The sequence below is a fragment of the Eublepharis macularius genome, chromosome 16 (assembly GCF_028583425.1).
Source record: "Eublepharis macularius isolate TG4126 chromosome 16, MPM_Emac_v1.0, whole genome shotgun sequence".
Lineage (NCBI taxonomy): Eukaryota > Metazoa > Chordata > Lepidosauria > Squamata > Eublepharidae > Eublepharis > Eublepharis macularius.
This window is the reverse complement of record NC_072805.1, coordinates 16,858,095-16,884,876: the sequence shown is the minus strand read 5'-3', so window position 1 is coordinate 16,884,876 and position 26,782 is coordinate 16,858,095. Positions and strand designations below refer to the sequence as shown.

The 26,782-nt window shown below is 47.7% G+C and overlaps 1 protein-coding gene across 4 annotated transcripts in view; it reads right to left on the bottom strand.

Annotated features, from left to right (window-relative positions):
• FCSK (fucose kinase) overlaps positions 1-23,652 on the bottom strand; it is a 42,898-nt gene extending 19,246 nt beyond the window's left edge. For 2 of the 4 annotated variants that reach the window (XM_055000812.1, XM_055000813.1), the window contains exons 1-14: positions 19,962-20,009; positions 18,829-18,940; positions 17,220-17,371; positions 15,956-16,006; positions 15,582-15,707; positions 13,284-13,356; positions 12,312-12,409; positions 7,209-7,289; positions 6,807-6,926; positions 6,245-6,416; positions 4,840-4,967; positions 2,289-2,390; positions 995-1,165; positions 626-696 (exon numbers count right to left, since the gene is read on the bottom strand). In XM_055000812.1, coding sequence (XP_054856787.1) covers positions 626-696; positions 995-1,165; positions 2,289-2,390; positions 4,840-4,967; positions 6,245-6,416; positions 6,807-6,926; positions 7,209-7,289; positions 12,312-12,409; positions 13,284-13,356; positions 15,582-15,707; positions 15,956-16,006; positions 17,220-17,371; positions 18,829-18,907 — 1,424 coding nt within the window. In that variant the 5' untranslated portion in view covers positions 18,908-18,940; positions 19,962-20,009. Of the gene's footprint in view, positions 1-625; positions 697-994; positions 1,166-2,288; positions 2,391-4,839; positions 4,968-6,244; positions 6,417-6,806; positions 6,927-7,208; positions 7,290-12,311; positions 12,410-13,283; positions 13,357-15,581; positions 15,708-15,955; positions 16,007-17,219; positions 17,372-18,828; positions 18,941-19,961; positions 20,055-23,563 lie in introns of those variants that run through there. The other 2 variants (XM_055000814.1, XM_055000815.1) reach the window with 2 other exon arrangements.
• Between the last annotated feature and the right edge of the window lie 3,130 nt (positions 23,653-26,782).

The window sequence follows — 26,782 nt, the reverse complement described above, 5'->3', positions numbered from 1 at the left end:
TCATTAAAATCACAAAAACATAAAATCAACAATATTTTTTTAAAAACCATTAAAATAGTCCAGGAGCAGGCTATTTAGACAAATATTGGGAGTTCGTATACGGGCATAGCAGATGGCCGAGGGCAGCCCCAGAAGAAGTGGTGGTCTTAGATGGAAGGAGGAGGACACCCGCTGGCACTCAGCCGAAGGCCCAGTGGAACATCTCTGTAACAGGTCCCGCAGGGCCTGAATCTCCAGCGGGAGGGCGTTCCACCAGGCCGGGGCCAGAGCAGAAAAAGCCCTGGCCCTGGCTTAGGCCAGACAGATGTCCTTCGGGCCGGGGACCACCAGGAATTGCTTGTCTGCAGAGTGCAACACCCTGCAGGGGGCATAATGGATGTGCGTGATGGAGTGCAGACCTGAACTGTCAAATCCCAAATAAAGCTTTCTACTGGAACCAATGTGCTTTCACTGGAGAGGGGCTGAGGGACCTACCTGACAGGTACTGACACTCATTCCGCACCAGAGAATCAAACACAGGAAAAAGTGGGAAACAACACAGGACATAAAGGGTTCAGCCACTGGCAGGAAGCATTAGTATGGCACCTGCTAGACAGTTGCTACGAAGTGGTCTCAGGATACATACCGTATTCCTGTCCTGCGGAACAGCTCCTCCCACGGCACGTTCAGGTAAGTGCCATTTTCCTCTGCCGGGCACTAAGCAGGAGAGAATTGCATCAGTGTTGGGTTTTCAAAGAAACTCCTCCAAGCAAATGCAGAAGAAGCAGGAAAAAATAAAATGGGGTGAAGGTTCTGGGAGAGAGTTCAATGCCTAGCTGGCTGCTCCTCCTCCATGCTGCAAAAGGGACACCCCTCTCTTCTAGCAGCAGTTAGAACTCCACCAAGAAAGCCCACTTTTCAGCCCATGGAAGGACACTTCCGGGGCTTGCAGAAACTTCCCCTCTCAGAGAAATGGCATCCCACCCCTGCCCCAAATGGGCACGGCTGTGCTCACCTGCCAGTCGTCGTGCCGCCCGCTTAAAGTGAACACTTTGCAACGGATGCCTCTCAGTCTGGTGGCATGTCCCTGAACGACCACATCCTCAAGGACGCGGCTCCTGAGGGCCTCAGAGGAGTCCACGTCCAACCCAGTGAGGAGACATCCAGAGCGGACCTTCAAGGGACCCTGGAGGAAGGCCACATGCCACGTGTTTTGGAAGCACAGCGACATTCACTAGCCTTGTCCGGACTGGAGCCCACTCCGCTCAAATATGGCCCTCCCGGCGGTGTCTCTCATTCCAGTTCTCTGATTTGCCACAAGTCCAACCCTCAGAACTACATGTAGTTCTTTCTTACAAACAGACATATGCACCTACTGGCAGGATGCACACGCATTCCCTGTACCATGTGAACACAGCTCAGGTGAGCTCCATAGCTGGAAACAGGGTTCAGTGAGGAGGCACCAGCTCTAAGGAAAGCTGACTGCAGCTGCCTTATTCTGAACCAGACCCCGGGTCCATCAAGCTCAGTATTGTCTGGTTAGACAGGTAATGGCTGCCCAAGGTCTCAGGTGAAGGTCTTTCACATCATCTACTGCCTGGTCCTTTTAACTGGAGATGCCCGGGATTGAACCTGGGACCTTCTGTACTCAAAGCAGACGCTCTGCCAGTGAGCCATAGTCCCTCACCTCCTTCCACAGGAGGAAGAGCCACTTAAGTTGGTGGAAGGCTCCCAAGGGTGGAGAAAGGCTCCTTGGGAGGTGGTTGGATCCACTCCTCTGGCTCAGACCTGTACCAGAAAAGCTGCTGGTCTGTACAGGGATTCTTTTGAGGAGCTCACATGTGTGGTCTCTCGGCCCCCACAAAATTACTAAAAAACCTGGGATACCTACATGGGAGGGATTGGGGGCTAAACAAGAGTGGGGCACAAACACTCCCAGAAGACAGCATCAGCCTTGGAAGGGAGGGAAGGCCTTGCTCAGCATGAGGTGGCACCCAGCTCCGCACAAGGGGAAGAGAAACGGTTCAGTGGAGCGTCAGGTCCCTTGCAGGGAAAACCAGTAGGGTCAAACCAAGGCCCAGAACAGGCAGAACCTGCCTCCAGACTCCTGGACTTCTACCCAGCTCTGCTCCAGGTGCTGCCCTGCGTGGCTGTCCTGGGCACCCTATCCTGCCGTGCCTGAGCTAGGTTCCATTTGGCAAAATGGACTGCGATTGTGGCCCTGTAGCCCTTGGAACCAGAAGCGCAGAGTTCTGCACTCGTGTGAACAGCAGAGAATAACCCACCCGGAGCCCCCAAGGGACACGTACCTTCAAGCAGCAGTGCTGAATAGCACACCCAGGCCCCAAGGACACCGCTCCTTCTAGCAGGCTGTTAGTGACTGAGCAGCCGTCTTCCAGGAGTTGTGGCTCCTGCGTGCAAGAGATGAGGAGGGAGAGATTGTGGGGACATGAAGACTCTGGGACCAGGCTGTGCACACAACAGAGCCAGCTGAATCTGCAAGCACTTTTAGCAAGAATGGTGAACAAGTTTTGAAAACAAAAGCAGCCACTCGTCCTTGTGGCTGAGCGGTAGCGCTTGCACATGTGTGGGCAGCATCTGGCAGATAAGGAGTGTTTCTTTGCCACATGTATACTGTTACTTTCACTCCTGTTCACCTATCTCTGGCTTCTCTCCCCTCAATTTTTCTCTTTCCTCTTGTAGTTTAAAGTTCTAATTTATTTAAAAACACATCTTTTGGATGCTGAATAAATTCTATTAAAATTGTATATGGTGCTGGTGGGGGGAGACGCGGGAGCTCAAACACAGAGCCCCAGGAAGCGGGCCCTGGTATAAAAAGATCCTTACGGAAGGATCTTAGGAACAAGAGGTCTGTCCTGCTTCGAGTTTTCAGTCAAACCACAAATGACATTACAGGAAGTTGACCAAAGCATGCAAGCATCCCAGAATGAGAGGGGAAGAGGACAGAGGGTCAGCATACAGAGGTTACACCTGGCCGTCTCTCACAAGGACCTGTCAATTGTCCAACCCAGGGAGGGGGTATCACTGGACCATTTCCCCCACTTCTGACACCCATAACTTCCCCTTTACTCTGTGCATGCTTATTTGCACACTGCACCAAAAAACGGCAGAATTAAAAAACACCCCAAGATGCTGAGCGAACAGTTTTTCCTCCTTTGACGAGAAGTTTGAACAGACATTCTGCTTTCTGATCGGACCCCTGCTACCAAGCAGGGGTCCCTGAAACAACAAAGAACGAGATTTTGTCACTCTTTTGCAAAGCCCCTGCTGGAAAGGAGACCCAGAAGAGAGATGTCTGAAGAACATCTGGGCTATTTTACCTCATGAATGGGCTGCTTTAAGCTCACACTATCAGACTCAAAAAGAGTCCAGTAGCACCTTTAAGACTAATTCTGTTTGCTATCTCACGCATGCATGCAGTCTTACCATTCAATGGGGGATTTATTGTTTGGCCTAGAGCAACCCCACTGATAAGCAATAGGTCTCCAGGTGGTGGTAGAGACTACTAAGGGATATCTCTGGAGTCCAAGAGGCTGGGGTGTGTATAGGTGCCTATGTGCATGACTGAGAGAAACAGTGAATTGTAATAGGGCCTTACTGCCTGCGCCACCGCAGCCACAAGCAAGCCAAGCAATCTAGGCCTGATGTGAGCCACAGTGTCACCTGGCAACAGCTACTCTAAGAACAGCAGGTTGGGTATGTCCAACAGGGCATGTGACTAGGGGAGCCAACCACAGCACAGGGACTATATAAGTCCTTGCCTCAGGGACTATATAAGTTCTGCCTCAGCTCCTCAGGGACTATATAAGTTCTGCCTTCTCTAGTCACTTGTGTCTAGTGAAAAGACAGAGCTTCGTAATGCCTGCCTTTCTCTATCGGTGCTGAGTTTGTGCTGAGCTGATGTGACCCCTAAATTGTGCCTCTTACCCTACTGATGAAGCTCATGAAGCTGCATTATCCTCAGTCATGCCACTGGGCTGTCAAAGTCAGTATTGTCTACTCTGACTAGCTGTGGCTTTCCATGGTCTCAGGCAGAGGTCTTTCCTATCACCTACAGCCTGGCCCTTTTAACTGGAGATGCTGGGGATTGAACCTGGGACCTTCTGCATGCAAAGCAGAGGCTCTTCCACTGAGCCACCACCCCTCCTTGAGTTCTCTCAGCATGAGGATGATTTAATTTCATCTAATTCCACCAAGCCCAATACCTTACAGAAGGGTGGCGCAAGGGTATTCGGTGCTCGCGGCCGGCAGGCCGGGTGGCCCCCCGCGCGTGCACAAGCATGCGCACGCACACCAGCCTGCGTGATGACGTCATGTGTGACATCATCACAGGAGTGCGCACAACACCACTGGCCCAATCGCTGTGGCGGGTGGCTGTGACGGTGCGCGAGTGGCCTCCGAGCTCTCCCGCTCGGTTGCCTGCGCCACCGCAGATGCCTGCCTGCGGCGGATGCGCCCAGCCGGAGGCGTGTGCTGGTGGTGGCATGGGGTGGGAGGGATAGGAGGCTGCTGCTCTGTGGCGCGCGCTCCCGCCCCCCGCACCTCCTCCGGCGCTCCCTCCGGCACCCCGCGCCTGAGGCCACCGCCTACCTGGCCTCAATGGGCGCGCCGGCCCTGCTTACAGAATTTATTCCAACTTGGGTTTATTTCCCATGCAGCCTGCCCAGGCCAATCCTTCCCCTCCCCCTCCCCCGCCCTAACACAATAAAGGATTGTGCCACAAAGCAGACCCACAGATACACCAAGTTGTGGGAAGGGGCATCAACACTGATGCCACACTGATGCTTGGATTCCAACATTGAAGCTGGGAAACACGATGGGAGATGGGGTGATACTTACCGCCACATCGGAATGGGCCACTTTGCAGAAGGCGGGGCTGCCAGCCATGCCCTTGTGGGCTGTTAAGTGGAGGATGTGGTCACTGGCTGACATGCTCATATAGTCGTAGCTGCCACCAGGGAAGTATGCTGCAAGGGGACCAGCGAGGAAACAACACTGCCATGAACATTTGGCCTCAGAACCTCAAAATGCCAAAACCTTAGGAATTCCAAGTCAAGCTAGAGACCCCAACTCTTAAGCACAAGCACACATATGTGGAACGTTTATTTATTTATTTCCTTCATTTGTGCCCCGCCTTTCTTCCCAATGGGGTCCCAAAGTGGCTAACATCCTTCTCCTCCATTTTATCACTGTAACAACCACGTGAGGTAGGTTAGGTGGAGTGTGTGTGACTGGCCCAAGGGTCACCCCTGCAAATTTCTAAATTTATTCCAAAGTGTGTGTATTTCCCATGCAGCCCTGCCCAGTCCAACCCTTACCCCATCCCTCTATGCCTTACACAAGATGGATTCGAACCTGGGTCTTCCTGATTCTAGTCTAGCACTTTAACCACTGGCTCTGCTTTGGCCCCTGGCAGCAAGGAAGCCCTTAGCATGCGACCAAGGGTGGACTGCTCCTTTCCCACAGTCTTGGGGTGCCCCTATGCAGGCTGGACTTCACCCCCATCTTCTGGAATGGTTCATCCTGCCCTTTTCTACTTGCTTTGCCTCCTGGATCCAGCAGATGGGGCTCCATTTTGGGTACAAACAGTCCGTGCCTGTACACAAACTGAGGTAATCGCTGCCACTCCCGTCCTTTCCTGGGGCCCCTTAGAGAACAGGACGGCTCCTCCATTTGCAAAGGAAATTGATGAATTAGAAATTAACATGAAGAAGTGTATTTGAAAATTTTGACAACTGTGTTCTTTGAAAAAGAACTTTGGAAACGGACCTTATGGGGATCTGGACCGTCCGTTAGAGAAAACTATGGTCATAGAACTATCAATGTACACCAAAAGAATACAACGAAGGTCTACATGTGTTCTGTGACCTTCACAGTGTCTGGGATTACTTTTGGACTGTACCCATATTGAACTGAAATATAAGGCGAAATTGACTCCATGTATGATAATTTGTGTCAGGAGATGCCAGAAAGCATTTGCACTTTAATAGTATAACTATAGGATTTGGAGCACGGGACACTTAAATTGATTGGTTTGGAGTATATATGACGCCTGTATAATTGGAGCTATTTTGCATTGTAATGTGTGGTATAGGTCTTGGGTATATAATAGGAAATAAGTTAAATCTTTAATAAATATATTGTTGATTGTAAGATCATTGGGAGGAGACATTACTTATACACGGGAAACTTCTCTTTTCTGCCACTAATGAAAAGCAAAGCACAGCTGAGTCTGCAACGTTACCCATAGTGAGCGGGACGGCACGGAGGGCCTTCCACAGCACGGATCGGGCATTCCTTGTTGCTGCTGCCTTCTGGGTATCTCCGCTGCCCATCCCTGGGCTCTGGCCCTTCATGAAGGCCTCTTCTGTCACCCCCTGGGCCATACACAGCAGGACGTCAAAGAACAGGGACAGCTGCGTTGGGAGCAAAGAGCAGAGACTGGTTGTGAGTTGCACACAAACATTCAGCCCCACATGGAGGCAGGAGTCTGGAAGCTGCCGCTTTAAGGGGATTTCTAAGGTTTTTCATTCCACAGGAATTGCCATCACAGACCCAGAAAGGGGAATCAAAACGGGAAGGAATCATAGGGCAAATGCAACGGGAGAAGGAACGAAGGACTCTGCCAAGGCAAAGTTCCCCCAAATAAAAACTGCCCTGTGCCCTTTGCTGTTCTGCATGTGTGCCTTTTAAAAAGGAGGAGGGTCGTGGAGCTCTGAGTGAGCCCTGCCTTTGGCCCTCTCTCCACAGCCCTACTTGCAATAGTTTGATCCAACCCGTGATGGCACAGGTGCGGCCCTCCTCACCTGAATGGGTGGTGCTCCGGAGTCCAGCCCCAAGTAGGTGCAGGCATCCAGGGGGGGCACAACATGGGTGGCCAGAAGCTTCTCTGCTGTCTCTGCAGAGAAGAAGACAATCCCACAGACCTGCCGGATTGAGCAGATGTCAGAACGGAGGACGGCTCTTGTTGCAATAGCCAGAGGCTCCTCTGCAGCAGCTCAGACCGTCTTCTGCCACAGTGTGTGTGTGTGTTTGGCGACAGTCCTGTGCTCACAAAAGAGGTCTGCTATCCAATGAGGGCAGCCCTGGTTTTCTAGCCGTCCACAGCTCGCTTTGCATCTCAACCTAGCCACAGGATTGGACCCCACAGACCCAACCCACAGTGCTCCAGGAGAGAGATTTCTTAAACCCCAGGAAGACAGACTTACCAGCGGGACTTTTCCATCTAACCCCACGCACCGTTGAATCTGATCTTCAGGGCTTTGGTAGAGAATATCTTGCACTACTCCCTGTCAAGAGGAGATGCCACAGTTAGCCTGCCAGCTGGAGATGCCAACCTCCTGGTGGGACCTGAAGATACAAGATCTTCCATGGATAGCAAACACATACCAAATCTTAATAAAATGCACAGTGCTGATATGTGAATAAATAACAAATCTATAAATATCGAGACATGAGTGCTTCTGGATCCATGAGTTAGATACAGTTACCCCAAAGGGTTGAATCAAATTATTGATTATTCATCCTACTTATGAGGGGAGCACAGGATACTAGTTTGTCCAGGAGTCATTTCATAGAAAAAGAGCTGCAGGAACTCATTAGCATAACTCATTAGCAGATGCCACACCCCTTGACCAGCCTGAAATGGCCGGGATCCAGCTGCTGCCAGAGGGGGGAGTGTTCCCCCACCTGGCAGTGGCCCAATCAGGGGCATTTTGGCCCCAATCGAGGCCAAAAGGGGCCCAAATTGACATTTTGGGCACGGTTTGGCCTGGATCAGGACCAAAACAGCCCAAATCGGGTTGTTGCCGGGCAAGGGAGCATTCCCCCACCCAGCACCGACCCGATCCAGGCCACTTTGTCCCCAATCTGGCCCATTTCGGCCCCAAGCGAGGCCTAAACAACCCAAAATTTTCAAAGTCAGGTGGGCGGGGCCACCTGACTGTTGGGGGAACTACCGGAACAGTGTTCCGGTGCATTCCTGCTACAAATGAGCCCTGAGTTTGTCCATCCTGGATGTTGTATATTCCTTTAAGGCTACATCATGATGTTCTGGTGTGAGGGGTGGTATCATAGACTGGTGTATATAGAGGGTACATGAGCAATTACCACACCCTGACTGCATCACATTCACCATGGGAATCATTGCAAAAGAAAACCTACATTGCAGTGTTGTAAGTAATTATTCACAATGATCATGAAGTGAAATATGAATTCTATGCAGGACCAATATTCATTGTTATGTTCTTCATGCTTATGTGACTCAGGAAATTGTTTGTATATATTCATGATGTCCCTGAAGAAGATACTTTGAAACTGGAGTAGAGCTAGCATCCTATTGGTCTTTGTGGACATCTAATCCTGAATTTGATATAGCAGCGGCTTGGAGCACAGTTTGTAGAGACACAGGCATTGCGGATCAGTGGTGCTTGATGGGAACTTAGGTGATATACCTGGAAGAATTGAATATCTGTACAAGGGCAATAATGAACACTTACCAGTGCTGGACTTATCTCTGGATCCAGAACAAGACATTGACTTAATCTTGATATTTATTTCCAGTTGACTGCATTTGAGCACTTTTTTTACAAAGAGTCAAAGGATTCTTTACGGTCCTTGGAAAGAGCAATTTGTGTCTTTAAGAGTTTATAGGATGTGAACATTGATACATTTCATGAATATTTATTGGATATTTTATAATATTTATTGGGGATACATTGCAATATTTGATATTTATAGGCTTGTTATTTATTCGTATATTAGCACTGCACACTTGATTAAATTAAGATTTGGTATATGTTTGCTATCCATGGGAGATTTTATATCTTCAGTCCTCAGCTTCTTATCTGTGAAATATATGGAAAACCTCCTGGCGGGGCCAGTTACGGGATTTTTCTAAGAACCTCTCTCCTAAAATCCTACGTGAACATTATTGAAGCTAAACACTCACACGGGAGGCGAAATTTGTCTTGGTAGGCAACCTCTTTCTCCCACATTTTAGAGTTTAAACTGCAGATTAACTTAATCTTATAGTGAGGCAGGAAAGTTCCTCTCCACTGTATACATTTTCTCTTGTTTTTACTTTGTAACTAAGCTTCAGCCCTGGAAGAACAGTTTCCCAGGGAGGTCTCTTACCCATAACAGAAGTGTGACTCCAAGCATCTAAGATGTTTATATTACAGTGAGATTTTACTGGCCTGTCAATCAGGTTGCTGGGTGCCATGTATCCTGAGAAATGTAATTCTGAAGAACTGTCTGTATTAACTCTCTTGATCTTTTATTCTTAAAACAATTAGCAATTGTCCTATAAACAATTAGCACTAAAGGTGTATAAGGTTATCTGATGTAACTGGCCTTTACACATACGAGCCTCTGCCACAGCTTATGTGACAGAGTCTTTACACATATGGCTCTCTATCCTGAATAGAGAGTCCTAATACGTACTGTATGATCCAACAGCCCTGCTTTCTCTCTTTCAATCCCTCAATCGCCAATTTATTGTAATCATTTATGAAACATCATTTTCAGCAGCAGGAATTATGGAACTATCCAGGGCTTTTTTCCTGGGAAAAGAGGTGGTGGAACTCAGTGGTGGAACTCAAGACTGCACAATGACATCACTTTGTGTCAGCTGGAACTTAAAGTTTAAATTGCCCTCGGCTAAAATGGTCACATGGCTGGTGGCCCCACCCCCTGATCTCCAGGCAAAGGGGAGTTTAGATTGCCTTCCAGCGGCGCTGAGCAGCATGGAGGGCAATCTAAACTCCCCTCTGTCTGGAGATCAGGGGGCGGAGCCACTGGCCATGTGACCATTTTTAAGAGGTGCCAGAACTCCGTTCCACCGCGTTCCCGCTGAAAAAAAGCCCTGGAACTATTTAATAACAAGCTCTGGGAGGATTAGTGGCGACTGGATTGCCAAAATGATCACTAATGAGCTGAACCAATGACCCCACTTGCATCTAGTCAAGGACCAGTTTTGATCCGGCTCATTCTGGAACTTATTCTGAATGCCAGGAATACTGGAAATAATAGCAAAGTGTGTGTGTAGGGGGGTGCTTCTAAGCATGTGTAGAGCCCAGTTCTCACACACATTCTTATATATCTGGGATTAGAGAGGAAAAAATGTTTTAAAAGTAGATTTGAGCACTGTGTTCAAGTACTGAATTTCTCATGGGTTGCAAAAGGAATATAATCTAGTGGCTTGATGATGTTGGCTAATAAACAATAAAACCCATTTCTCTTTGAAGATTACTGTGTTTGGAGTCTTGAAATACATATGGGTAAATGGTAGTAGGGGAGTTTGTATTTGGCAGCAGAGTCCTATTTTTAAAAAATCCCCTATCAGGCCTTGAGATTGCCCAGAATTACAATTGATCTCCGAACTACAAAGATTAGTTTCCCTAGAGGAAATGGCAGCTTTGGAAGGGGAACTCTATAGTATCATACTCTGGTAAGCTCTCTCCCTTCCTCCAACCCTGCTCCTTCCACTTTCCACCCACCCCCAAATTTCAGGAATTTCCCAACCCAGAATGCCAGCATGGACAATCAATGTTCCTTGGCAACATTTACACTAGAAAAAACTACTGTTGTGTACTAGGGATCTTGAACATGGTATGATCTTTGGGACCAAAGCATAGAGGATACAAGAGAATCCTGATCAGAACTTCACACTGTTTTAAAAGCAACTTCCCCCCTTATCTATTTATGTTGGCTGCTGCTCAATAATAAGCTAGCCTGTGGAGTGCAGAAGGACATGAAAGGGCCTAGTCCATTTGCACCTTATACACCACCCAGACACTTCAAGCGCTTTACAAATGGAGCTATAATAAAACCACTCAGCTCCTTCCATGCTCCCACGGGGGTCTAGGGACATCTCCCCACCCCTGGCTATATGAGAAATCAGAGAGGAACTTGTGGGACGAGAGAACAGCAAAAGCGTACCACTGTTCGAAGGAGGAATGTTTTTAGATGCCTATGTCCAAATCCTTAGGCACCCCTAAAGTAACCCTTTGAATGCCACCAAATCATCATGACATTGGTTATAACTATTAATTATTATTATATATGCAGGGATTGAAAAATTGACACATTACTGTATGGACGAGAAATGAGGTGTGTGTACACACACCAGGGCCGATTCCACATGGCTTACCTGAAGCCGGGACGTTGTGCAACATTGCGGATCATGCTGGAAAAAACACGAAAGATTGCATTTTCTCACGTGAGTTTTGCGCGACGTCACAAAACTCGCACGAAAAAACGCGATCTTCCACGTTTTTTCCAGCATGATCCGCAACGTTGCGCAATGTCCCGGCTTCAGGTAAGCCGTGTGGAATCGGCCCAGCTTATTTTGTTTGTAAGTAGACCCTTCTTGTGTGTTATGTGCTGTCAAGTCGCCTCCGACTTATGGCGACCCTATGAATGACAGACCTTCAAAATGTCCGGTCATTAACAGACTTGCTCACACCCTTTTTAGTTATCATTAAAATGCCTGTTGGAAGATATCATTGGAAGGACATCTGCTTGCATAGACCCAGGGTTGCCATTAGAAACGACAAGCACCCCGTCCGCATCTGGCAAAGCGGGTTCTGTTCTGTGGCCTTCTACCAGTTAATATTTTACACTTAAGAAGGCAGACAAATGCCGCTGAGTGGGGGAAAACAGCACAGCAGGATGGAGAATAAGACCAGCAACAAACTGATCGGGGTTTATATCTCTAAGCAAAGTAGCTCAACACAGCTCCATGTCCTGGTCCATCAACCATCTGGCTAGTCATCAAAACCTGCAAATTAAACCAGGGGACCTGCTATTCGTAAGCACAGAGGGCCATTCTCTGTTCCCTGAGACCAATTACTGGCCCCAGACAGATTCTATGAACAGACTTTTTAATGGTTGTTGTGGGTTTTCCGGGCTGTATTGCCGTGGTCTTGGCATTGTAGTTCCTGACATTTCGCCAGCAGCTGTGGCTGGCGTCTTCAGAGGTGTAGCACCAAAAGACAGAGATCTCTCAGTGTCATCCTCTTACAGGATGACTCAGCCCAAACCCACCTTCCTGAGTAGATATAAATTACCTGCCAACATCTTCTCCACACTGTGACACTGAGAGATCTCTATCTTTTGGTGCTACACCTCTGAAGATGCCAGCCACAGCTGCTGGCGAAACGTCAGGAACTACAATGCCAAGACCACGGCAATACAGCCCGGAAAACCCACAACAACCATCGTTCTCCGGCCGTGAAAGCCTTCGACAATAGACTTTTTAATGTTTACCCTGTATCAGTGAAAATTCAGGCTGGGAGAGATCAGCATACCTGAGCATTGGCAAGGTAGACTCCATGCTTCTGGGCATAGGAGACGCTTCCAGGCACAGCAATGACTTTAGCACCCTGGAATCCATGCCAATTGATCTCTGGGAGGGAAAAGTTTATAAATTTGCAATAAAAAATCTGTTTAGACTGCCCCTTCAATATACCTGTCAGTTACCGTGCTCAATTCAAGGTATTGGTTATTACATACAAAGTTATTCACGGCCTTGGCCTGACACACTTCCCTCCATGGCAGCTTCACTCATCTGAACAGGGTCTCCTGCAGGTGCCAGGCTGCACATGGGCGAAATCAACAGCAGCCCGTACACAGGCCTTCTCTGTGGTGGTCCCTAACCTATGGAACGGCCTGCCTGAGGAGGTCAGGGAGAGCACCCACACTCCTGGCTTTCCACAAACAATGCAAAACCGAATTATTCAAAAAGGCTTTTTTCTCAGATAGGAGGGCAGTATTGTAGAGTATTGTATTATCTCAGATGTTTCGCTAATGAGTTAGGAACCATAGAATTCACCATTATGCTGCCTTACATATTATCTGTTGCTTTAAATATGTACTCCTATAGCCTACCTATGCTTCATGTTATGTCAGTCCTAGAACTGATTATGTTCTGTTTCAGCAATTCTTCAACCCCATATTGGATCCTTTCTAATGCTATGTCTTTGTAAACTTGTATTCATTTACCCTATGACATTGTTTACGGAAATGTCCTTGACACTATATGAAAATGCCTGGCCTTGTCCTTGCTACTGATTGTACTGATCTCACACTACGTAATCCGCCTTGAGTCTCAGTGAGAAAGGAGGACTATAAATGACATAAATAAATAAAACTAAGCAAGCATCTCCAAATGAATAAGGGGGAAAGAGAGCAGGTTGTCCATGCCACGGGGAGCTTCCCAGCTCTTCTTCCAGGCAGGAATGCCCTTCAGCCCAACAGCCGTGATTCTTGGACATGCTCACCTGCCTCGGTAGGGATCGAGAGAAGCATATCAGTGCTGCAGACCCACACCCCAGGTGGGGATCCCTTGCACACCTAGAAAGGGAGCAGATACGGAGATATGGAGCAAAAGGGGAGTTGAGGGCACCTGGCTGTTCCCACGCGGACAAGCAGAGGCCCAAACAGATTTGCTGGGCACTTCTTATCCCCTTGATCAGGGGGGCAGAATGTGGATATATTTGGGTTCTCCACACAGAAGTCTCAAAAGCTGACTAGCAAAGCATCCGGATGGGTGGACGTTTTTAGCGCAGTCTGCATCAACCAATTTATGTCCACCGGTGGTGGCACAGGCCGGCATTGTGGGCCACCACTCAACTCTGGGCCCTCGACTTCCTTGTTCTTCCTCTTCTCCCACACCATACACCCATCACAAAAACTTGCAGGCCATTTCAAAAGTGAGCAGAACAAAACTTCGCACGCCCCCTCTGCGGTAATTCAATGCAGCCCTTGAACCTGTTTGCAACAAGAACCTTGCTAATTTAATTCCAATGTCTTTTTTGCAAAAGCTAAAGCTGCTGCCTCAAAATTCTTGCCTTGAATTACCAAGGGAAGCAGTTTCAGGTGGGTAGCCGTGTTGGTCTGTAGTCGAAGAGCAAGATTCAGATCCCATAGCACCTTTAAAGACCAACTAGATTTCCAGGGTGTCCGGCAATGCCGGCCTTTTGTCCACCTCCACCACTGCAGCCCTGCAGTGTCCGCCCTGCCCCGCCCCACCCCACCCCACCCCACCCCCTTTAGGCCCTGCAGCACAGCCTCTGGCAGCACCTCAGTTGCAGGAGCCCCTACAGGCCTCCAGGCCTCTCTCACCCTTAGGCCAGTTGCAGCTGATGCCCAGGCACCACTCTGGGGAACAGCCTGCAGCCACTCAGCAGACTCACCTGTCTCCTGCAGTTGCCCAGGTGGCTCCACTTCATCCATGCGCACAGGAAATTGCCATCAGCACAAGTCAGGCAGGCACAGGCCCCAAGGGAGCCACTGGGGAGTGTTCAGAAGCAGCAGGGGCGAGCCAGGCGGAGAGCAGACCAAATGCCCCGCCCTAGGTGGGGATGGAGTGGGTGGGGCCAGGAGACTGCAGAGTCTACCCAGCCCTCCTATCAGATAGGCTGGGAGCAGGGCCAGTCAGGGAGACGGGGTGACGATTGGGGGCAGAGCCAGGGAGGTGGGGCCAGGGGAGGCCTTTAAATTCAGGTTCCTGTGAAGGCCGAGGAGGATTTTGCAGGGAGAGACAGCTGGAGCGCTCTGCTACTCCCAGGGCAGGAGAAGGAACAAGGTGGTGCAACCCCCTTCCCTGCCCATCTGAGGCCGGAGGACACTTGCCTGGAGAGCTGGTAGGATGGCAGGCCGTCAGGAGAGGGCGCCAGTGAGGGAGGAGCCTCACACAGGGCATAAACTTTTGAGAGTCAGAGCTCTCTTTGTCAGGTTCAACTGCACAACGCCAAACATTGTACGAGAGGAGGTGGGGACACCACTCAAACCTGCAATTCTTGGGATGGGTAGAGCATATATGTTTAGAAAATATTTGCCCGTGAGTACCAGGACAGCAAGAGTCTCCAGAAATGAGATGCCCCATGAGGTCTGGAGACCCTTCCCATCCCGCTTGTTTCTCCTGTATCACTAGGATTTGCTCTCCTGCTGCCTCCCCATCATCTGTCTCCAACATGCAGGCATCTCCCCGCCCCCACTACACACACACACACACACAAAATCCCCCCAATATAAGGCAAATAAATATAAACAAAATACAACATAAAAATAGAAGCATAAACCCCAGAAAAGTTATGCAAAGCAACATAGGCTAGGCTCAGATCCCTCGGGCGGCTCCATCAAGGCTCACTGCAACACAAGAGGGACACACGCTCCGCCTGGATCTTACAAACAACGGGCAGCTCTCTTTCCACAATTCTCCCCAACCTTGGCCGATTCCAGACGGCCCCCCGCCTCGCGAAACGTCGCACGTCGTCGTGCAGAAAACGCGAAATATCGCGTTTTCTCGCGCGAGTTTTGCACGACATCGCGTTTTCTGCGCGACGACGCGAGACGACGCGAGACGTTTCACGAGGCGGGGGGCCGTCTGGAATCGGCCCTTAGCTTGGCTTTGTCAAGCATTTATGGCAACTCCAACGAGTTCCCACGTGGTTGTCATACATGGCAAAGAGGTGGCCCACAACAGTGCCACAGATTAGGGTGGGATCCAGCGGCCACAGCGACACCACCGAGGCCACCACAGCAAAGCAGCCTTCAGGGGAATGTGTCAGTCAGACCTGGTGAGTCAAGGTTGCCAGCAGGCTGTCCAGGTTGCAGGTGAGTGCCTCGACGGGGGCATCAGGGTCCTCAGTGGGGAGACAGGTGAATGCTCGGCTGCAGTCATCAAACAAGAAGTCCCGACCCTAAGAGGGAGGGAGGGAAGAAGCATAAAGTATAAGACTGGCAGGTGCAGGCCAAAGAGCAGCACTCCTTCCCCTGCTAGAATTCAGCCTGCAGCTTTTCTTACCTGTTGTGCTCAAAAGAGGAACATGCCTAGCTGCCTTCATCCTCTTTGACTGATCCAATGAACTCTGCTATCTGGGGGCCCTGCCCACTCAGGTGCAGCTCTCCCCACTCCCTTCCCTTAGACAAGACCAGTCTCTCATCTCACCATGTGCAGGATGAGAATCCAGGCCTTTTGCAAGACATCAGATGTGACCACCTGGAAGAGATGCAGAGAAGATTTTTAAGTGGTAAGCAAGGGGCTGGAAAGCAAGCCATAATGTGGGTGTGGATGAGGGAGCAGAGCAACACACAAAGGAGAAGCTGCCTGGATCGATGCAGGTAGATCAAGTTGGGCAGCCGTGTTAGTCTGTCTGTGGCAGTAGAAAAGAGCAAAAGTGCAGTAGCACCTATAAGGCTAACAAAATTTGTGGCAGGGTAGGAGCTTTCGTGAGCCACAGCTCACTTCTTCAGATATCTGAAGAAGTGAGCTGTGGCTCACGAAAGCTCCTACCCTGCCACAAATTTTGTTAATCTTATAGGTGCTACTGGACTCTGGATCAATGCAGGGTTAGAAATGGCCAGGATCAGCGTTCCTGGAAGTTTGGCACCCCTTGCCTGACTGTCAAAGCAGCAGAAGAGAAGAGGCAAGTTGGAATCAAAGAAATCCTCCCTTGGTGAATGAAGGGTTCTACACAAGTAGCAGCCAAGCACCAGCTCCTGGACAGAAGACAGAAGATCAATCCTGCTAGCAGAAAACAGTTTGACACTTGCAAAAAAATTTTTTAATTGAATTTGAAAATCTGAAGCATTTTGATTCTGCAGAAATGGCTGCCATGTTCCAAATCGGACAGCTACAGCAAGGGAGGCACATTTTATCACTCCACCCCATCTCATCTCTTTTGATGGGCCTGCACAAGACTTACACAAGGTGACCAGCTGGCCAGTGATGGGACAGGAGCTAGAACAAGAGTCCCCTGATGACGCTGAGCCTATGGGCACTTTTGGAATTTTGAGAAGTAGAAGTGGGCACTGCCACAAAATGACTGCCAACGGAGAATGTGTCCAATTGCAAAATGGCTAGCATATGGTACTGGGCCCACCACAAAATGTTGGGAGGCTGCAAGCCAAGCATCCTACTGTGACAGAGGTGGCTATTTCTGGATGGGTTGCCCCTGTAAACACAGAAGTGATACCTCCTGGGTTCTTCTGAATCACCTCCAATGAAGTAAAGGAACTCAGGATTTGCTCTTTGCACTGGGGAAGAGATGCTTTGGGGCAGAAGAAAATAAATGCCAGGAAACCCATTGGTGGGTGCAACGGCGCCAACTGGCACCACATTAGGCTAGAGAAATGAAAGAGGCTGACATTCTTGAAAGGCCAAAGAGCAGGATGCCCAAGGGGCCCGTGGCTGCCAGCAGGTATTCTCTTACCGTATAGCCAGCTCGAGCGCTCAGGTGCTCGGCTGCCACCAGGAGAGCATTGAGAGTGGCACCCCCACTGCCAACCTGGACCTTGGGGTCTTCGACAGTGAGCAAGATGGGGTGTCGGCCCAAGGCACCTTGATCCCGACGGACCTCAAGCTCTGTGAACAAAACGAAAAATGGACCAGTACCTGTGAAATTCTGCAGTTCCTAAGAAACACAAGAAAGGGCTGCAAAGATGGTGGACTTTATCTCATGGGAGAAATCTCAGGGCTTATAAAGCCTGTTCAGGCTCTCATGGTTTCTGAAGAATGCAAGTATGCAGGGCTTTTTTTCAGCTGGAATGTGGTGGAACGGAGTTCCGGAACCTCTTGAAAATGGACACATGGCCGGTGGCCCCGCCTCCTGATCTCCAGACAGAGGGGAGTTGAGATTGCCCTCCGCGCCACAGGGGGCGGGGCCACCAGCCATGTGACCATTTTTGCCGAGGGTGATTTAAAAACTCCCCCTTGTTCCAGCTGACCCAAAATGACATCATTGGTCCTGGAAGCATGCGTGCACTTTGCACGTGCACATATGGTACCAGGGGCACCACCTCCCGCCAAGAGTTGCCCCTTGTACTGGCAACCCACTGAGTTCCACCACCTCTTTTCCCAGAAAAAAAAGCCCTGCAAGTATGGCTTGGCACCAAGACAACCATTACTTTGAATCCTTGCCAAGCCAAGTCACCGACTCTCTCCTACTGAGTCATCTATAGTGCTATCCTAAGAAGAGTTACATCTTTCTATGTCCGTTGTGCTTATAAGGGTGTAACTCTGCTAGGACGGCACCACTAGCTTGCCAAATGAGGAAAAATGAATGGCTTTCTCCAAGAGCTTTTTGTGGGAATTCATGACAGCTGGCCCTGACCTGGATTATTTGATCTCATCAGATCTCAGCAGGGTCTCATCCAGGTTAATACTTGGCTGAGAGACCACCAGGGAAGGTCAGGGTCCCTATCCAGAGGCAGACAATGGCAACCCCCCTCCTGTTCATCTCTTGCCTTGAGAACCCTTTGAGGTCACCGGGCCTTTACACACAATGATAGCCAAGTTCGTTGCTTTTGATGCCACGCCTGTGGTGTGGCTCTAGCCCCAGGAGCAGCCTACAACATGTCCTCTGGTTAACCCACTTTTTCCTCTGCCTCTTCTGGTCCATGTTGATTCTAGTCCAGCCAAAAGAGTCCCCCGAAATGCAAAGATACAGTTTGAATTCCTCTATAAGGTTTGTACCTCAATGTTCTAAAAATGGTTCTCAACAGCAGTCAGCTAAAATAGTATGTGGCCTGGAGATTACGGAGGAAACCTGATTGCAGAATTACTTCTATTGAATCATTTTGGAGAATTATTCCTAAAACAGAGAGGGACCGAGGACCAAGAAGACTGTGTGGAAACTCTCCCCAGCTACTTGAAGGATTGCTTCCAAGGAGACGCAAGTCAAAATGTATATTTCAAAAAACAAAAAAACACAGAATTAAGCTCCAGCTTTGCTCCAGCTTCATTCCAGCCCAGTTGTGGCCCACGTGATTTGATGGTTCTGATCCCCAGGTGGAAAGGAGGGCTTTGGGTTCTTCCTTTACCTTTATGGAAGGCAAAGACGCTGTCCTTGTGCTGACACGTTAGGACAATGACTGTCCATCCCACCTCTTCTCCAGCCATCTTTACAAAACTGGCCTCTGCCCTTTGGTACTGCTGGAGCATGGAAGAAAAGAGTCCATCAAACGTTTTTCCCCCCAGAAAAAAATTTGTTTTTAATTTAAAATATAAAAACAGTACTAAGCCAGTTAGAAAACAAATAATTGATGTTATATATCCAGCAGAACAAAAAAAATACATGTTAATGTTTTAAAATAATATTTAAAATAATGTTCTAATGGCTTTTGAAAATATTTATTGATCCACTTCTTATTCAGAAAGATAAGGAGTGGTTCCAGCAAATACATACTTTCGAGATTTGATTTTTTTTGACGTCTGGGAATTCTCTAAACGCCTGTTCAATGTCTATTTAGCAATGATGAGAGTTTGAAGGGATTCACTAAGTTGTACAGGTGGCCTACTTTGTCATTCTCAGTCTTTGTATCAAGCAGGTATTAATGTTGACTCCATGTTATACAATTTTTATTAATGATTTTTTGGAGAATTAAAAAAAATTATTGATAACGTATCATTATATTTGTAAGCTGCCTCAAGTATGACTCTGGAAAAGTAACACAGAATTCTCCTAAATAAACAGCATAATATACAGGGGAATTTCCTATCAAACTCATATTACCATTTATGTGAACAAAAGATATAAAACAATGGGTAGGGAACAGGTAGATAAGATTCCTGGATCCAGCAAGGGCCACTGTGTTGTGTTGGACAGAGCGTGGAAAAGAAAACAGGGAGATTTGACTTTAAAATCCTGGCTCAGTCATTAAAACTGCTGGGCAATCTTGGCTAGAGCAGTAATTCTCAATAAAGTGCCCAAAGGTGCCATGGCACCCATCAGTAGGTTTGGTGGTAGCCATTTGCTTCTCTCCCAGGAACCTGCAAAGAATTCCCAGGAGTACGGCAAGAAATGATTTGGAAATTTTGCACACACAAGCAAAGTTAAAAGATTCTTTAACTGACTCTCAGCTGCCTTTCAGCTACAATCATTGAACCTACTCAGTCCACATCAAGTTGTTATCTGAAATTTGGCTAATTTACCAAATTATATTTTTCTGCTTACCTGGGGAATCCCCACAGTGTGTATGTATATATATAAATCCCTTCTGCAGATGGCCTGTTTCTGCAACTTTCCTCATCGGCACAGGATCATCTCCTATATTATTAGATACAGAGACAATAAATAACCATAAAATAATGCCACCTGGCCTAGCAGAAGTGGTCTGGGCTCAGGTTTACCACTTCTGTGGCTGCCGAGTGCTGAGTACAGGGAATGCATTTCAATGAACGAATTAAACATGATTTATCACAATTATGTTATTACAAAGCATGTAAATGATGTCTGAATTTTCTTTTCAGGGAAAGTTCATAATTTGGGTTTCAGGACTGCAGATTTTTGTGATTGCCTGACCTGCATTGAACTGCGGCTTCTGCAAAGACAGGCCGATAGGCGCTGCTTGACGTCAAGCTTTAAAAAGATGCTGCAGTTCTTGCCTCTTCAGGATCCCCTAGAGAGCAATATCTATAGAGACTGGGAAGTCTTGAATCACTGCATTTCCAGCTTGGGGCAGGTTTTATATTGTTGCTGTTGTTAAGTTATTATTGGTCTCCAAAGACCAAATTAATGAGGGGCTTTCCCCTGGATTATTTATTTATTTTATTTTATTTATTTCAAATTTCTATTCCGCCCTCCCCGCGAGCGGGCTCAGAGCAGATAACAACATATTAAAATACAAAATACAATAAAAACAACATATTAAAATACAATAAAATCCTTACACATTTAAAACAGGATGGTGGACAGCTTTCACAAGGCTTAAGATTTTATACACCCCTTTTTTCAGGCTGGCGGAGGTCCAGCCTCAGCCATACGCCTGGCGGAACAACTCTGTCTTGCAGGCCCGGCAAAAGGATAGTAGGTCCTGCCAGGCCCTGATTTCAGCAGACAGAGCGTTCCACCAAGTGGGAGCCAGGACCGAAAAGGCCCTGGCTCTAGTCAAAGCTAGGTGGGCCTCCGTGGGGCCAGGGACCACCAACAGCTGTTTGTCCCCTGATCGAAGTGTCCTCCAGGGAATATATGGGGAGAGACGGTCCCGTAGATATGCCGGTCCCAGTCTGCACAGGGCCTTATATGTCAATACCAGAACCTTAAATTAAAACTGAAGGCATATTTCAGCTCTGTTTTTCTTAATTAGTATTTAAAACAATGGGATGAGGTTGGACTAGATGACCCTGGAGGTCCCTTCCAGCTCTATGATTCTATTGAAGTCCCCATTTTAAGTGACAACCTGGCCCAACTTGAGTTGCCAACTCTGGCTTGGGAAATTCCTGGAGATTTGGGGGCAGTATCTGGGAGGGAGCTCAGTGGAGACATGATGCCATAGAATCCGAAGCTAACATTTCCTCCAGAATCGTAGAGTCCAGTAGCACCTTTAAGACTAACCAACTTTACTGTTGCATAAGCTTTCAAGTACCACAGTAATAAAGTTGCAATAAAGTTGGTTAGTCTTAAAGGTGCTACTGGACTCCTTACTATTTTGCAACCACAGATCAACACAGCTAACTCCTCTGGATCTATTTCCTCCAGAGGAACTGCTCTCTGCTCTCTGAGCCATTGTAACTCCAGGAGTACTCCAGGCCCCACTTGGAGGCTGGTAACCCTAAGCCTGCCTGCAAGTGTTGTTTTCCCCTTTACACCACCAGTCATGGCAGAGGGATGAGATTGTGCTTCCTGGGCAACGATGCTTTGAGAGTCCCCCATATTGGTCAGCTGTCGCCTGGCTGCATCAGAGCATCCCTGGGCACCTGTACCCCCCTCTCTGCAGGATATCAGTGCCCATACATGGACAGAGGGATGGGAGATTAATGCTGCACCAGGCTTCCCTGCTCTGACGGGTGCATGCGGCATAGAAGAGGTCCGTCAATGGCTACTAGCCATGATCACACAATGGAACCTCCATATTTAGAGGCAGTCAGCCTCTGAATACCAGTGGCGAGGAGGCAACGTCTGGGGAGGGCCTCAACTTCTATGCCCTGTTTGTTGGCTCTTCAGGGCAACTGGTTGACCACTGCATGAAACAGACAGGAAAAACGCTTTCGAGAGTCAAAGCTCCCTTCTTCAGATAATCATAACAACAACATTTGATTTATATGCCACCCTTCAGGACTACTTAATGCCCACTCAGAGTGGTTTACAAAGTGTGCTATTATTTTCCTCATGACATTCCTCCCTGTGAGGTGGGTGGGGCTGAGAGAGCTCTGAGAGAGCTGGGACTGACCCAAAGTCACCCAGCAGGCTTTGAGTGGAGGAGTCAAACCAGACTCCCCAGATTAAAGCCCTGCCACTCTTGACCACTACACCAAACTGACTAATTTGGACACTGAAAATCTTGTTGGTCTCTAAGGCGCCACTGGACTCAACCCCTGCTGTTCTGCTTCAGTCCAACAAGACTACCTAGCCGAGACTGGAGAAAAACCATGGTGTGCCTTTAATAGAGGCTTACTAGCTTGTTGATATTATTTACCTCCAGCTCCTGAAAACTTTCAGCCGCCCATTCCACACATTAAGTCTCTGTTAAAGGGGTAGAGCATTTTTCTCTAGGTTTGTTGGCAACCCTAGCTACTGCAAGCCTGTTCCTCTGGCTGCCCTTCAATCACACAGGAGTCGAGTAACAGTAGAAAAGAGCAAGAGTCCAGTAGCACCTACAAGACTAACAAAACTTGTAGTACGGTATGAGCTTTCATGAGTCACACAGGTTACTTCTTCAGATACAGGAATCGAGTGGCACCTTAAGAACTTTTATTCTAGCCTCGGCTTTCACAGATCAACGCTCGCTGCATCAAAAGCTCAGATCCCTGGGTTCAAATGTCACTTCACCCAGGAGCGACTGACTCCCCCCTCACAGAATGCAAACTTCATGCATCTGATGAAGTGAGCGCTGGCTACGGAAGCGGATGATGGAACCAATCTGGTTCGTCTTTAAGGTGCCACCGGACTCCTGCCCTGTTTTGCTTACAACGGTGACAGACACCTCTGGAAGCTGCAGCACCACAAAACTTAACACATTTTCAGCACAATTCTAAGCAGAGTTACTCAAGTCTGCGCCCACTGAAATCAATGGTCTTAGACTGGAGTAACTCTTCTTAGGATCCAGAGGAGCTAGCTGTGTTAGTCTGTAGTAGCAAAATAGAAAAGAGTCCAGTAGCACCTTTAAGACCAACTTTATTGTAGCATAAGCTTTCGAGAATCACAGTTCTCTTCGTCAGATGCAGGATGAAGAGAACTATGATTCTTGAAAGCTTATGCTACAGTAAAGTTGGTTAGTCTGAAAGGTGCTACTGGACTCTTTTCTATCTTCTTAGGATTGCACTGTTTGGGTCAAACATCAGAGGCTGTCGACCGGAATCCCCTTTATCCGATACTCCAGGTGCAGAAGGACGTACGTGGGAATACAAATATATTAAGCCTTCACACTGTTGCAACAGCGTCAGCTTCCAGGTACCACCAGACGCTGCGGCTTTAGGGCCGCGTCCAGACCCTCCGAGTTGCAAAGGGCTGTTTCCTCTCCAGACTTCAGGCTGCGCGTCCAAGCACCGCTTGCAACAACTTGCCGACATACAGCTACCTACTCGAGAGCAAATGCCGTCTAGCGCAGCGAGACTTACTTCACAGTAAACATGCATGTGCGAACCTATACGAATCTCTCCCGCTTCCTAGTAACTTCCTTGCTGTGCCACGACACCTTCCTCCTGCGCTGGCCCTTTAACTGAGCGCTCTTTCGCAGCGTTTCGTCCCCTAACGTTGCATTATGGGAATTGTAGTGAAACACATTGACAAATACGGGGCGGAAAAAGCGGGAGCAGCAGAGCAGAACTCGGCTTCCCAGAGGGTTCTGCGCCCGAGAAGCGCGCTTCCTCTTAAAGGCACAGGTCGTTCGCAGAAGGAACCCGAAATGTTGCGTTTCCCACGTTGCAAAACTAAAGAATCTCAAAGGTACCACCTGGAAGGGGGTGGGGGGAATGCCTTGTCCCTTTAGCAGAGTTTTAATGGTAAGTCATTTACTAGGTGATGTTATTTGAACTATGAAAAGCTTCTGTCACGCATACCATTCCCACGCATCATGCCTCTGTTAAAGGTGCAGACTTCTCCAGATTGTCGGCAACCTTTGCTCTGGACTAGGATCTGGGGGACGCAGGTTCGAATCTCCGCTCTGCCATACAAGCTTACCAGGAGACCTTGGGCCAGTCTCTCTCCCTCAGCCTAACTTTCTACACAAAATGGTTGTGAGGAACACAGAATAATGTATGCAGCCCTGAGCTACTTGGAGAAGGTGTGAATAAAGGGATTTGTTAAATAAATATTTACTAAATGTTGTATGTTGGATTATTATGCAATTACATGCTGCATCTTAGATTGTGGTTTTAACTTTTATGAAATTGTGTGTTTTATCTTTTATTGTTGCAAAATAGTAAAGAGTCCAGTAGCACCTTTAAGACTAGCCAACTTTATTGTAGCATAAGCTTTTGAGAACTACAGCTCTCTTTGTCAGATGCAAGATGCTACAATAAAGTTGGTTAGTCTTGTGCTACAATAAAGTTGGTTAGTTTTAAAGGTGCTACTAGACTCTTTACTATTTTGCAACTACAGACTAACATGGCTAACTCCTCTGAATCTATCTTTTATTGTGTATCTACGTGAGATGGCTTGACTCAGTAAAAGAAGCCAGGTCCTCCAGTTTGCAGGATCTGAGCAAGTCTGTTAAAGATGGAATGTTTTGGAGGTCTTTCATTCATAGAGTTGCCATAGGTTGGAGATGACTTGATGGCACATAACACGCACAACAACACACACCACTATATAATGCTGTAACCCACTCTGAGCCTGTTCACAGGAAAGGCGGCCAAGAAATCTAATAAATTAAATTAAATTAAATGAATTCACAGTTCAGTTTACTCACATTAAGACTCTCTTGAATTCAAGAGGACTTTCTCTCAAGTAAGTGTACTTTGATCAGCAGCCCAGCAACTTAAGGTTCAATGGGTTGTACTTCTAACAGTAAAATCCTAAACAGTGTTACTCCAGTCAGAGCCCACTGAAATCAATGGGTTTAGATCGGCGTAACTCTGCTTAGGATTTCATTGCAAGTACATAGGTTCATTGCAAGTACATGCACTGCCTTAAATCCCATGCACAGTTATTGGGTAGTAAGTCCTATGAGGCTCACAGTGCAATCCTAAACAGAATTACTCCAGTCTAGGCCCATTTGAATCCATAGGTTTAGATTGTAGTAATTCTGTTTAGGATTGCACTGTCAGTAGAGTTTCTGACTAGGAAGATCCAGGTTCGAATTTGCTCTGCCATCAAAGCTCACTCCTTGACTTTGAGCCTTGTTGCTGTCTCTCAGTCTAACCTACCTCACAAGATGGTGGTTGTAAGGATAAAACAGAGGAGAGTGAACAATGTTGTAAGATGCTTTTGGACCATATCGGAGAGAAAAGTGTGATATAAATAAATAAATGTAAAATAAGAACAGGACTCGAGTCCCCTCTTCTGTAGTCCAGAAAGTTGGCATTTTCGCTTACAATAACTGACCTATATTAGAACATCTATCCCACTAAGTCATCCATCATGCATTCCTTTGGTGGCAAAATAGGGAAAATACAATTATTAAGAGGTATAAATGCAAATAAGAGCAGCTAAGCAGCAATCCTAAAAAGGCACAGAAGAAAGAAGAGGCAAACCATCAGTATCAGTGCCATTAAGAGCCACCAGAGGGCGCTGTTCAGCAGTTGCCTGAAGAACTGGCAGAGCAAGTCTTCAGTAGGGCAGAGGTTACACGGGTAGGGTGCCACAACTGAGTAGGCCTTGTGCCCTGGATAACAAGGGACCTTGGATCTGAGGGCCACCCATTGAGCTAACATGCTTTATGAGGTCAGAAGGGCTGAAATGGAGTCAGGTTTTGTTGTTATAGAAAGCTAGGAGGTTACCCTCATTTTTCTGAAGGCCTGTTAGCTGATGGTTGGCTTGTGGGCATCCTGTAATCCTGCCCAGATAAGAAACCATCACAGAAAGATGCTCACAGTACAAGCAGCAGCAAAAAAAATATTGAAGGAAGCAAGAAACAGGGGATCTCTATCTTTTCAAGACCACCAAATACAGCTCTTCCAAAATGGGCCCCAAGTAACCAAAAAAAAAAGGGGGGGAACTCTGTGGCGGCCCCTACTCTGTGGAACAGCCTACTTAAGGAGGTCAGGAGAGCCCCCACTCTCCTAACTTTCTGCAAAGGATGCAAAACCAAATTATTTTAAAAAAAAGGCTTTTGTATTGCAAGGTGGGGGTCTCTCTGCTAATGAGTTAGGGGGGGTAAACTTTGTTGCCTTAGGTACTATCTGTTGCCAAGTATTTTCTAGAGGTGCCAGAACTCTGTCGCCCCACATTCCCCCTGGAAAAAGGCCCTGCAACAAATCTCTGATGGGTATTTTGTGCTTACCAGATGCACTTCGGCTCTTTTCCGTTAGCAACGGCAGCGCACTCGGATAAACAGTCTCTGCCTTTCCCTCCAGTGCCATTTTGTCCCACCAAATTGATATTGGCCGAGTTACAAAAATTATGCATAGCCACATAAGGCCATTTTACAACGGAGCATACAGTGATCCCATGGGGAAGTCTGAGCACATGAAAATGATGCAATCCCCCACATGCTGCAATCACAAGTAGGAAATGGTCAATGTGCATCTGGGAGGCACTCAACTCCAATCACACATCCTTACCAGCAAACACAAGGACGTCATAGGGTGTAGCAAGTCCCTTTGTTTGAATGTTCTCTGATAGCTAGGGGAACAAACTAAACGGGCCCAGCCCATGTAAGGATATTTTTTATCTCA